The following is a 12859-nucleotide window of genomic DNA, read 5'->3' as shown; positions in this document are numbered from 1 at the left end:
GAGAAGGCCATTATACCTCATCATCCTTAAATAGCAGGGCCACCACCCCTCCCGTAAGTAAGGTGGTGTTTGGTTCTCTTGTCCTAAGACTTTTTCTAGTCCCAATTAAAAAGTCCCTAATGCCTAAAAAGTCTCTTTCTGTTTGTTTTCAGAGACTAAAAAGTCCCTAGTCCCTTTCTAGAGATTATTAAATGACCATGTTGCCCCTAATATATAGAAAAATAACAATCACACAACACCATGGGATGGCGGACCAATGGGTGCATGGAGGGGCATTGTTGGAAAAGTCTCAAAAAGACTCTCTTTGAGAGTCTTCTTCATTTAGTCTCAAATGCCTAGTTTAGTCTCTAAAAAGTCTCCCCCTGATAAAAAAGTAAAAAAGTCTCTAAGGGGGACTTTTTCTAGTCCCTACACAAAAAAAATCCCTGAAAACAAACACCCCCTGAATCCAAGCCCCGGCCATTCAAGCCACATACTAGTAGTACTAACATGCATTGACTTATTACACGCAGATGTCATTAGTACTGGCATGATGATTGGGTCAAGGCTGATCTGATCCAATCACCTGCTGCAAATGCGTTACCGGTTCTCTTGGTATTCTATCATCTACTGCTACCGGGCCAGCTTCGCGGCTTTGGCATTGGCAGTAGTACCATGTAGTGCTAGAAAACGAGATTTTTTTGGCGCAGGGCGCTTGTCCTGCCGTCGTGACGGCTGACGAGTGTCGGGACGCCGGTCCGTGTCCGGTTGACCGCTGCCCCAACTCCTCATCAAGAGTTGAGTTTCTTTATCGTGTCAGGGTCAGTTCGAGGCAGCGGCACAGTGTTTTTTATGGCGGCCGAGCTGATTGTTTAAGCTGCGTCCTGAGACCGAGCCGCGGGACATGGCCGGCCGCCCCATTGTTTAAGCTGGGTCGCATCTCATCGCGTCGCGTTTCAGTTTGAGCTGAGCTGCGATGGCCTGGCTAACTTGTTTTCATGAGACAGACATCACAGCTCACTGTGCGCCAAAACAGCAGCCGATCGCAGCTTTCTTCGCGACAAGGTTGCTTGTGAAGTTTCCCTCAAAAAAAAAAAAAAGAGGTTGCTTGTGAAGTTTCAACGGCTGGAATCAGCGGAGCGTCCAAGCAGAGCAGATCGATTGGAAGACAGACACAATCAGCTCGCTGTAAAAAAAACTATCTAGGGCTTTTCTTATTCTAGCAGACGGAATTTCTTTGGTCTAACTTAGGACTTTCCAATCTATTTTATTTTACCAAATTCTAACACCCTCCGGTCCAAATTAATTGTACAAGTTGTACTAACTGCATTTGTTAGCCAGAAACGAAATGTGAATGCCAATATCCGGCACTTTGTTTTGTTCGAAAACGCAGCCGCTCTATGCTGCCAAACATAGACAGGCGCTCGCTAAGTCCTCTCACGCCCAGACTCGAAATCCAGCGATTTTTCCTCAACACATGGTGGCGTGCACACAGACATCAATCTGTTGAGGAAGAAACGCAAACGCGCGGTTGCAGTGGCTAAAAAAGGATAGATCAGACTCAGCAAATAAGCGCACCAAGTCAAGAAGTTGACGCCTGCGGCCTGCCGTTTCTAAGACAAAGTCGGAAAGAAGAGACTACTACTCCCTCTGCAAAATAATACTATAAGAGCGTTTAGATCACTACTTACAGAGAGAATAGAACCCAAGCCTTTTTTGCCCCAAATGGTAACTGGTGGCCAAATTTCACCACTTTATTTCAACTCAGACGCCGTTTCACCTCAAGTTTTCCGGTGCGGGATTTCCGACCATGTCCCCTCGCCTGCTTTAGCAAGTTATAAGAATTTCTCAACAACAAAATAGGCAAGTTAAGAAGCAATCGCTTTCACCCGTGCCGTCTTTCTAGTCTAGAATAGTTCCTGCTGACGAGTCCACATCTGTGCCTAAGCCCTTGGCCCCCTCCTCTATCTGCAGCAGATCAGACGGCAACTGTTTTCACCAAGCTATGATTTGTTGCAACATAAAAGAATGGAGAACGAAATTTGACTCGGTTTGTGGTTATCAGAGAGGATCAATTCATCGCATCAGAAAACAAGTCACATCGAAGCAGTCTCGGTTGTTTGGAGCTACCAATTAAGCAACAAAGCTCAAGGCTTAGAGTAGTGATTTTGCAGTGCAGACACATGCCCCAAATTGACCAGGCCGACTGTGGTATCAACCACTTCAGGCTTAACCTACTGCAAAGCTCTCTTATTCTATGCACATAACATGTAAGCAGAAGAGGGCAAACGAGCCCACTGTCGTGATTCGAATCATCGAAATCTTGTGCCTAGAAAGCTTGCATTTGGCCGATACTACTGGGAGAATCAGGAATCATCTACGTGGCAGGTAAACCCAGTGTTCGTTCAACCAGAAAAATATGCTACATTTCATAACGCTGGAAGAGCCTCCATACACAGTTATGGAAGCAGCCAGCAGGTGGGCGACCAGCGGAAACAAGGCAAGAGACAACCGACTCAGAGATTCAGGTAGATTATACCTTGCCAGTACAGATCATTACACCAAACTAAAACAGCCAGGATGACGTAACGCGTACATCTCATTTAACTACAAGGTGACAGACATGAAAAATGATGCAGAGATAGATGGCAAAAATAGGAAGAACAAAGCGTGAAGGCTAACCCATTTGACTTCACATGGATAGTCCAAAGTGCAACCGGGGCGCCCAAGCTACACAAGATAAAGACATAAGACTGAAGTCACCGCAGAGAAAATCATTGCGTGCAGGCTAACCCATTTGAAATGCAGGCGGCATCTAAATGAAGCAAATCATCAAACTTGGAAGAAGCCATATAGATAGACAGCTAATCATAGACGAAAGTGACTCGAAACAATAACCTTTATGCATTACGGCAGCAAACACAGATTTGGAAGATGCAAGGTAACTAAATGTAGAATAAAGCTCCACGATTGATATGTCAGATAAGATACTCGATTTGCAAAGCTCTTGGTTATAGTTAAGAGAATCTTGACTCTTATGCAAGGACATCCTTGCTGTCGATTTTTGGTGACGGAACGAAACTGAAAGCACGAATAGTCAAATGATAGGAGTTCAGGTGTCTCCGTCAAGGATAGACTAAATTACCAAAGCCCTATATGACCAATAATAACAATCAGCACCTCCTACCATAAATATCAGGCCCTTCATAACTAGAATGGATTCAGAAATAGTTCACTGAAAGAGGGAGTAAAAAGAATTTGGTTACGTGTTCCAAGGCCCCCAATGATTTGAAAATGTTATCACTTAGCAGCATATTTTCATGACCAGTACTATGAAGGAGTGAGATGAGTGTCTATTTGATTTTCAGCACAAGCTTGTAAAACATTTGTGTCTATCTAAATCTTGATTGAAGATTTATTAAACTCTTCACTAAAAGTCAAACATTACAGAAGCCGTGGCCTGTGGGCAACAATTTCGTTCATTTAAGTATAGCCCTCCAACAAGATATGCATGTAGAACACTTCAACATCTCTGGAAGCAAAACACAGCCAGCAGTCAGAAAAGGGTGCATATATCTTCAGGCTTTCGGGAAACGCGGCAAAACCTTTGAGGTTTAGAAGATTAAGTATAGCCCTCCCACAAGATAAGGATCAGAAAGGGTGCATATATCTCAGACTTTAAGAAAGTCAAACATTACAGAAGCTCTGGACAACAAATATAATTTAGTTAAATTTAATATATCTGTACATAAGTATAGCCCCCCCACAAGATAAGGGTCAGAAAGGGACTTTGTCACTAAACCTTACACTAGCAAGTAACAACTGAAGTTGTAACTCCAAAAATCGAGAAGCACAAGTGCAGGACAATTCAGTAAGACCAACACAATATGAACATTGTCACTACTATAGAGTTTTGAACATTCAAGAGGATTTAAGGGCCAACCAACAATGCAGCTCTAGAAACCATCTAAAGATCACTGATAATGAAACGAAGCAGCAATGAGATGATGAAATGCAGCCCAAATCCATTATTCTTATTCAGGCTTTAGGCAAGAAAAACAAACAATCCTACTGAGTTTTCTTGGGGAATGATCACCAGTACAATTACATAGTCGGAAAAATCCAAAGGTCGAATCAGGGGATTAAGAAATAATTCTGGCCCATCTTCATCAATTGTGTTCAAGGTTTGTATCAGAATAGGTCACTAAGAGGTAGTTCAGTTTGAATCACACCAAAGTGGACAACAACTAAACAGTGTTTTACCTAAGTGGTCTACCTATGTTTGATCTCTTTGCCCTTTCCCCATAAATACATTATTACATCTAAGAGAGTAGATTAAAGGTGCTCCTCGCTCTTCTAGGTTTAGGCATAATTACCCGGTGGTACTAACCACTACAATTTCACCGCTAACATAAGTGATAAAAGTTCCAATGCACTTACAGGCTTGCAGCAGTATAACAAGTAAACAAGAGGATGTGAAGTAAGTATGAACAAATATAGACAAGTAATTATTAGAGGCTTATGTTTTATCTCCAATTTGTATCCTGGTAGGTTCATACGAGGAGAAAAAAATGGAGGTAACTCAAGAAACAGCACATATTTGCAGTATTGAATAAAAATTCCATCCCAAAATCCAGTGGGCACATTGTATATATCATGCCAAAAGTGAATTACAGAGCCTTTCTCCTTAGATCAAAAGAGACCGCTTAAACAAGCATTAGAGGAAAAAAGATTAAACTTTATTGGCTCTGCCCCTGGTATTGATGCATTCACTTCGTGCAGCCCGGTGGAACTGCTAGAAAGGATTACCTTGCAGGCGCTGCTGCAGGGGCATTTACGACGTTCCTGCGCACCACCCTGGGGCCTCCGCCATTGCCATTCAAATTCAAGCCATTGGCACTGTCCCCATCACCCACAATCAAATCCCGAAGGCCCGAGGTGAGGTCCTTCTCTCTCTTCTCCTTCTCCTTCTGCTTGGCCCTGGCAGCGGCGGCAGCGAGCGGCTCGAAGTGGTTCCCGTAGATGTACTCGGCGGAGTAGCCGTCCTCGTCGTCAAAGAGCATGACGTGGCCGTGCCACTCCCACACGCGGTACTCCCCACCGGCCTCGTCGTGGAAGCCGACGCACACGTGGTGGTCGCCGACGGCGACGGACTGGCCCGAGTTGGGCTTAAGGGCGTCCCCGTCGCCGGCGAGCACCATCCGGACGATCTCCTTCTCCAGCTTGGCCTCCTCCCGCGAGAGCATCCGGCGCCGCCTGGCCTCCCCGGAGGCCTCCCCGTCGGAGAGGCCGCCGTCCTCCCCTTCTTCGTCGTCGTCGTCGTCGTCGTCGTAGGACTCGCCCGCCGCGGCGGAGAGCGCGGCGAACTCGTTGAGGAGGAAGTCGTCGAGGTCCTGGGTGAGGAAGGAGTTGGTGTCGAGGAAGGGCGGGCGGAGCTGGACGCGGTTCATCAGGTTCTGGAGGAAGAGCGCGTCGACCGGCGCCGCGGAGGGGGCGGCGGCGGAGGGGCGGGGCGGCTGCGGCGCGGGAGGGGCCATGGGCGCGGAGGCGTGGTAGGGTTTTGGGTTTGGGGGCGCGTGGGCGTGGGCGTGGGCTTGTGTTGTGTGGATGCAGACCTGCAGATAGGCGAAGGGAACGATCGGAGAGAGGTGGTTGGATGTGAGAGACGGGGAGATATTTTTCTCGTGGGACTGCAGGAGATGGGCTTCATCAGGTTGGGCCTTACTTTTTCACTTATGCGGGCTGTACCCCTAAAAAAACTTTATGCGGGCTTGCAGGTAGTAGTTCATTCCCGCCGCCATGGCTATTTCTCGTGTAAATTAGTGTAGATGCAGGAGTATCATCAGACCGGAACGTGTGTGTACGGCAGCTTGTGTGTGTCGAGCTCGTGATGGAACTTTTCAGGGCTCATCTATGCTGGTCATTCAAGGCATGACAGGCAGAGAGGGGATGTCCCTCACGCAAGATCTTGAAATGGATCACCTTCAAATCTCTTTACATTGTAAACAAGTGGTACCACCACAAGAGAGATCTTACATCTCCCTTTAGGGAGGCATCTGTGGTTGGGCATCTCACATGACCCAATTGTAATTTCTATAGACATTTTAGCTAATCAATAAAGGCCTAGCAAGCTTTTCTCAAAACAAAAAATCACGCTAGGGCTATTTCTCGCCGGTTTTTCCGGGTGTTTTTCTTTAGGTTTCTTCCGACCTGGATTTTACACGGGTTTATTTCTTTTTGTTTTAATTTTTTTATTTTCAAATACATGCACTTTTTCTAAGTTTTAAAACTTTTTCAAATTCGTTAATTTTTCTCAAATCTGTAAAAAACAAGTTTGCGTACCTTTTCAAATTCGTCAACTTTTTGCTTTACATGTGTTTTCTAAATTACGAAGTTTTTTCCGAATGTTGTCAAATTTTTGAATTTTTTGTGAAATTTTATTCAAATCCATGAGTTTTTTTTCTCAAATTCATGAACTTGTTGGAAATTTCATGATTCGTTTCCAATTATGAATTTTTTTAAAATTCATAAACTTTTGTTCATTTTTTTCTAATTACGAACTCCAAGTCTTGAACATTTTTCGATAATTCATGAAATTTTGTCAAATCTTTTTGTGATTTTTTTTCAAATTCACAAGTTTTTCATTTTTGCAACCTTTTCAAATTACGAACTTTCCAAATCTTGGAATCATGTCAATTTTGTGAAAAAAAAGAAAAATCATGAATTTTTTCATAAGTCAATGGTGAACTTTCCTTGTCAACTATCAATAGTCACCGATCGGTCAACACCCGAAGGGCGTTGGTCCATTAGTTTAAAGAAACTACCACGGAGCCTGACATTTCATCCTTGATTTATGCACGACGGCCAATCAAACAGATGTGTTGCACTTTCTATCAAGATTGGATGGCTTGATGTGCACCATCGTGCATGGATCGTGATAAAAGCGTCGTGTGCATAGCAATGTTCTTAGTTTAACGATATAAAAATGTGTTGCTGGGATGTTACGTTAGCTCATGCCAAAGGCGCTAATTAGGATGTCTTTGTGACTTGGTGAGGCGAGGAACCCCTCCCTTGCCATGAAGCTTAGGAGACAGAGCCTAATCCACAATTCACATTCTCACTCTTCGCGCTCACATCAAGATTAGAAGTCTGGAATGGAAAAACCATATTTGACCCTCTCTACGTCAAAGGGTCGACTAATTGTATAGGCGCGACCAATTAGGTCGGCCCATCACCCACTGTACATATAGCCTCGCAATTCCGGTTTTGAGAACTTTCTTCCAAGCCAGTTTTTATCGGTTTTGGGAACCTTCTAAAAGATCCCTGAACCGGTATTTTTTTGTTTTGTTTTTTCGCTGTTTATTTATATTGTTTCTGAAAATTATTTGGAATTCCATAAAATGTTTGCCTTTAAAAAATCAGAATTAAAAAAACGTATTGAAACAAAATCACAAATTAAAACAATATTTGTGTTTAACAAAAATTGATCGAGAATTTAACAAATGTTACCTTCTCATTTCTTGTTCACAAAATTTTAAAATATTATTGTTTTCTGAAAAAATGTCCATTAACTTTAAAAGGTGTAAGTATTTTAAAAAATGTTGCATGTTTGCAAAAAATTCTTTGCTTTCTCAGAAACATTAGATTTTCAATAATTGTCCATTGATTCAAAAAATGTTTGTGGTTTCAATTTTTTTTTTGCAGATTCAAAAAATGTTAGAATTTTCATTTTTTTTCGGAGTTTCAGAAAATGTTCAGGTTTGACAATCCGAATTTCTAAAAGTATGCAAATTTTCCAAAAAAATCACAAATTCAAAAAATGTTAAAGTTTTAAAAAAATGTTTGAACATTTTGTAACTTCCATGTTTCAAAAACAATCCACTTTCTAAAGAAAAAAATCACAACTGAAATTTTAGAAAATGTTTGATGTAATGCTGTTGAAAAATCTTAATACCCCGCACCTATTAACCAACAAAGTTGTTCATGTTCAGGTCAGCTTGTTAGCTGCGCGCTCGTATGTGAGGTCGTGTGTTCAAACACGAGTGAGCATGATGTGTTCTGGAATTTTGCGCAGTGTGCTCCCCCTTTAGGGTCAGTCGAGTTTGCTGCTTCGTTGTGTGTCATGCGACAATTCTCCACAAAATGCGACACATTGGAGCTCCCGTCTACAATTTAAGAACTAAAAATTTGATTTTAAAACTTTGACTTAGAACAAAAGATAGATATACACTTATTCGTGGACGGAGGGAGTAAATCCATATATCAAACATCACTCGTCCTTACAAATACAGAAAAAACAAAAATACATTCAAATTCATGGGATGCTGAAGTCTTCTTTCTCATGTATCCACTGGCAGTTCACCATGAGCATAGCTCGATGCCACCTATGGGCCTCCTCCTCGGAGCTTGTAGAAGTAGCAGCCAGGAAGTCATCGATGCAGATCAGAAAACGCCGGCGGCTGTGATCTGGGAAGCAAATCGCCATCCTAGAAAAGAAAACGCAGATAATGGAATGTAGAAATTCCAAAGACAATGAAAGCCAGTCGGTTCCAGTTGGATACACCAGAAAACTAAACCAACCTGATTTCGAATTTTGGCAGCATCAATGCAGTGTTGATGGAAAGCAACCAAGCGAAGATCTTGGCATTCTATGAAGTTAAGACAAGAGGACGCGACACTTCCTTTGGGTGAGAGGCTGCAACCGATGCAAAGTGACCACAATCATATGAACACATGACATAGTTTAGATTCTCAGACAACCAAAATTTTGGCAGCATCAATGCAATGTTGATGGAAAGCAACCGAGCAAAGATCTTGACGTTCTAAGAAGTTAAGACAGAAGGACACAACACTTCCTTTGGGCGAGAAACGAGGGTGACACCATAGGTCTGCAACCGATGCAAAATGAACACATGACATAGCTCAGATTCCCAAACACCCGAATTTTAGGTAGCATAGATGCAATGTTGGGGAAAGTTGTGAGAGTGGGTGACAACGAGGTAAATCTTCTAAACCGAAGTAAAAAAACATGATTTTTAGGGACGGAAGTATTCATTGCCCACGCAATCAAATACCAAGATTTTAGATCATCGCGTATTTTTTTTGGAGAAACTATGTTGGCAAACTAGGCCTGAGACTAGCCATAATGTGAGTAACTTCCGCAGTAACTTCAAATCCAACTTAGCAAATTTGTCTATGTGACAATGAGTTAATGAAGACAGGTAGTTATAGTAACTTAGCTAGTTACTATAACATCACATGTCCCAATACAATATGAGTCTGTAACCTAATAAATGAAGCTTTGCATGTCACCACACATATATTAGTACCCACTATGAAGGTAGTAATATAGTCTAAAAATATATGTATGTTACTAGTGTATGTTACTCTTCACTGTGGCTAAGACTGATCATAGTGGAAAGTAACTTAGACTAGTGTCATGCATATGACACTAGTCTAAGTTACTACCTTCATAAGACTAGCCACAATGGAGAGTAACATACAGGTATTTCTAGACCATGTTACTACCTTCATAGTGGGTGGTAACATAAGTGTGGTAACATGCATAGCTTCATTTATTAGGTTATAGACTCATATTGCATTGGGACATGTGATGTTACAGTAACTAGCTAAGTTACTACTACTACCTCTCTCCTCATTAACTCATTGCCACATAAGCAAATTTGCTGAGTTGGACTCGATGTTACTGTTGAAGTTACTTCCACTGTGGCTAGTCTAATGCAAAGTAATATAATAGTAGTATCATAGATGGCTTCATTTATTAGCTCGCAGACTCATCTTGTTTTGAAAAGCGTTATGTTACAGTAACATATTATGTTTCCACCTCTCATTAATTACTTGACACATAAACAGAATTTTCTCGAAATGCGCTATGTTACTAGCTAAGTTACTTCCACTATGACTAGCCTAATCTGAAGCTGTATGTACTCACTTCAATCAAAATTAATTGACACAGTTTTAGTACAATTTAGATTTGGTTCGGAGGGAGTAACTCTACTTTCCTCCATGTTACGAGATGCAAGGTTCGGAGAGTCTGATTTTCCACATAAATACGAGATAGAGTTCCTGAATACGAAGGACTGAAGATGTTTTGTGCCTGCCACATACTAACTACTCCCTCCGTTCCAAAAAAATAGATGTACAAAGTTGAGTCATTTATTTTAGAACGGGAGGAGTACACACCGGCACTTGTGCAAAGAATGACGAAATCAAAATTCCCCACCAACTACAAATACCCGTGAAACCACCAGCTATTGAGCTTCAAGATTCAACTTTGCAGATCACGGACCGATGCCGTAGTCGATGCTCAGCTCCCGCAGCGGCGGGATGGTGTCCATGGCGAACAACATCAGACGAGGGTACGACTCGTTGTCGTCGGCACGGAGCACCAACTGGACGAACACGTTCGGGGCGCTGCTGTGGCTGATGTAGGGAGCGAAGTTCCTCCTCCGGGACACGTCGAGCACGTAGCGCGGGCGCGGCCCTGCCAAATGTGCGAATCGGGGAGGTTCCTCGGCGTCGTCCGGAAGCGTGGCAGCGGAGGCGTCTCCCCACTCCCTCCATCTCGCCGGAAACTTCCTCGGATCGACGATGCCGCCCCATTCAGTCGACGCGCCGCCGGCATTGCCTGCGTGGTGACCGTCGTCGTCCACGGTGACCACGTCTCCGCTGAACTCGCAGACGAAGGCGCCCGGCTGGATCAAGTCCAGTGCCCTGACGCCCCAGTCTGTCTGCCTCGACCGGAACACCTCCAGCCGGTGCTGCATCCCTCGCTGCGTCACCCGGTTCGAGCAGCTCGCTGGGCACCCGCACTGGGCGCCGCACTCGTACACCACCGGCCTTCCCCTGACCAGCGTGCCGTCGGCATTGTACGCAGGGCCGCCTCCGCCGTTCTTCCTCACGCAGGCGCAGCTGCCAGATGACGACGACCCGCCGCACGCCGCCGTCGCGTACTGGCAGCACCTGAAACGCCTCACCGGCCTGGGCAGCACCGGGAAGTCAGGGCGGGAAATATACTCGAAGCCGAGGGGAGAGATGTCTCGATCCACATTGTTGAAGACGGGGACACGGATCAGCTCCTTGCCCTTGGACAGGTCTCGCGTGACGTAGCCGCGCGGCCGGATGTTGGAGTCGAGCATGTTGGTGAGATCCCGGGCAGAGCGCCAGATCTTGCTGCCGAGCGGGGCCTGGCCGGGGATGCGCACGAGCTTGAACTTGCAGACCTCGTGGCCTGACTTTCCGGGGCCGTAGGTGATGGAGTCGACCTTGTAGAGGCCGTCGTAGACGTATAGCTTGGCGCTGGGGCTGGTGTCGCAGTCGTGGCAGCGGATGACGCGTACCTCGACGCCGTACTTGTGGCTGTAGGCGAGCGCGAGGTTGCCGCGCTCGAATTCCTGGTCGGTGTTGTGCTCGACGCCGTGTCGCGGGCGGCCGCCGCTGCCGGTGTAGATAAGGACCTCGCCGTTGTCGTGGTCGTCGAGGTAGCCGCCGGAGGAGACAATGCTGGTGGCGACGGGGTGGCCCTCGCTGACGAGGTTGGCGGGGATGAAGCCGATGCCGGCCTGGGTTTGGTTGTGGAGGCCGACGACGATGAGCTCGGCGCGGTAGCTGAAGACGTCGCCGACGAAGACGCCCGGGATGGCGCCGACGATGCGCACGTCGCGGTAGAGGCAGAGGCCCTGGGAGAGCATCGTGCTCAGGGCGGTCATGTCGGCGCGCATGCGGCCACCGCGGTGGTAGATCCCTCGGACCGCCTCGAAGGTGAGGCGCGCCCGGCGCACCAGTGTGCGGACCTCGAGGTGGTCGGCCTCCGCGGTGACGGTGGCGCGCACCATCTCCGGGCCGGCGGTGCCGCGCGCGCGCTTCTTGCCCTTGGCGCTGGCTGTGGCAGTCGAGGAAGAGGCCCGCGCCGGGTCGGCGCTGCGCGGTGCAGGCGGAGGCCGGGGAGGCGTAGAGGAAAGACTGGCGCTCCGCGGAGCAGGGGGAGGTGGGGGAGGCGATGGCTGGGGAGGTGTGGAGGAAAGGCTGGCGGAGATGGCGTCGAGGCGCCGCTGGGCGAGGCGGAGGCTGTGGGCGAAGTCGGCATGGTCGTCGGGGGAGGGGTCGAGCTGCCGGCGGAGCGCGGCACAGAGGTCGGGGGTGAGCGGCGTCGTCTGGGTCGGGGCCGGGAGCGCGTCGGCGTCGGGGTCGGGGTCGGGCTTGGCGGACACCCGGCGGAGGAGGGCGGCGCAGAGCTCGGCGGTGGGAGCGGGCGCGTCGGGATCTGGCTTGGGGACGAGGAGGGGGCGGCGGGGAGCGGACGCCATGGGCGATCGGCGACGACGCAAGAGGGTTTTTGGGCGCTGGGCTGGGGGCTTTCCTTCTCTCCGCCGTTGGTTGGAGACCACTCCTGATTTTACTCTGCCATGTGACCACGCTGCTGCTGCCGCCAGCGTCGGGTCTTTTCTACTTCCTCCTGAGGGCAGTTATGCCTTTCCGGATTCCGTAGTTTCAGTCACCATTTCGAGTCGTGGATGGGTGGGTCGGTCGTCGCTGCACGGCTTGCGATTTTGCCGTCGTTATTAAGGGTAGGTTGGACGCGAGAATTAAGGGTGCTCGCCAGGAAACATGCCATTGCCTTCAAATATTTGTAGAGAACAGTGAGCACAGAATGTAGGGAGAGAAACTTGGGAGGCTCTTTCTCATTGATCTTTGGTGGATCATTGTACAAGATATGAAAATATATTCATACCATGTGTTAATCTTTGGTATGAAAATATATTCATACCATATACGAGTAGTATATATTTGTTATTGTGAAAATTTAGATACCAGATATTTGTTATTGTGAAAGTTTAGATACCATATATATTTGTTATTG

At 46.5% G+C, this 12859-nt stretch overlaps 2 protein-coding genes across 5 annotated transcripts; both read right to left on the bottom strand.

Moving 5' to 3' along the window:
• Positions 1–1610: 1610 nt before the first annotated feature.
• Positions 1611–5633, bottom strand: LOC147976170 (uncharacterized). 4 transcript variants are annotated; one of them, XM_087518594.1, is made up of 3 exons: positions 4789–5633; positions 2662–2709; positions 1611–1947 (listed from the first exon to the last, which is right to left on the bottom strand). In XM_087518594.1, the coding sequence occupies exons 1-3, from the start codon at positions 5514–5516 to the stop codon at positions 1944–1946; spliced, it is 780 nt and encodes a 259-aa protein (XP_087374720.1). In that variant the 5' UTR covers positions 5517–5633; the 3' UTR covers positions 1611–1943. The 4 variants fall into 4 exon arrangements, with proteins under 4 accessions (XP_087374720.1, XP_087374721.1, XP_087374722.1 ...); XM_087518595.1 differs by lacking the exon at positions 2662–2709; XM_087518596.1 differs by lacking the exon at positions 1611–1947 and having other exon boundaries at positions 2564–2709.
• A 4401-nt stretch (positions 5634–10034) lies between these two features.
• On the bottom strand, positions 10035–12641 carry LOC125530707 (histone-lysine N-methyltransferase family member SUVH2). The gene has a single exon (XM_048695105.2). The coding sequence runs from the start codon at positions 12303–12305 to the stop codon at positions 10281–10283; it is 2025 nt and encodes a 674-aa protein (XP_048551062.2). The 5' UTR covers positions 12306–12641; the 3' UTR covers positions 10035–10280.
• Positions 12642–12859: the final 218 nt, after the last annotated feature.

The sequence above is a fragment of the Triticum urartu genome, chromosome 4A (assembly GCF_056163025.1).
Source record: "Triticum urartu cultivar PI428250 chromosome 4A, HENAU_Tu73, whole genome shotgun sequence".
In the NCBI taxonomy this organism is placed as follows: Eukaryota; Viridiplantae; Streptophyta; class Magnoliopsida; order Poales; family Poaceae; genus Triticum; species Triticum urartu.
This window is presented reverse-complemented; position numbering and strand designations above follow the sequence as displayed.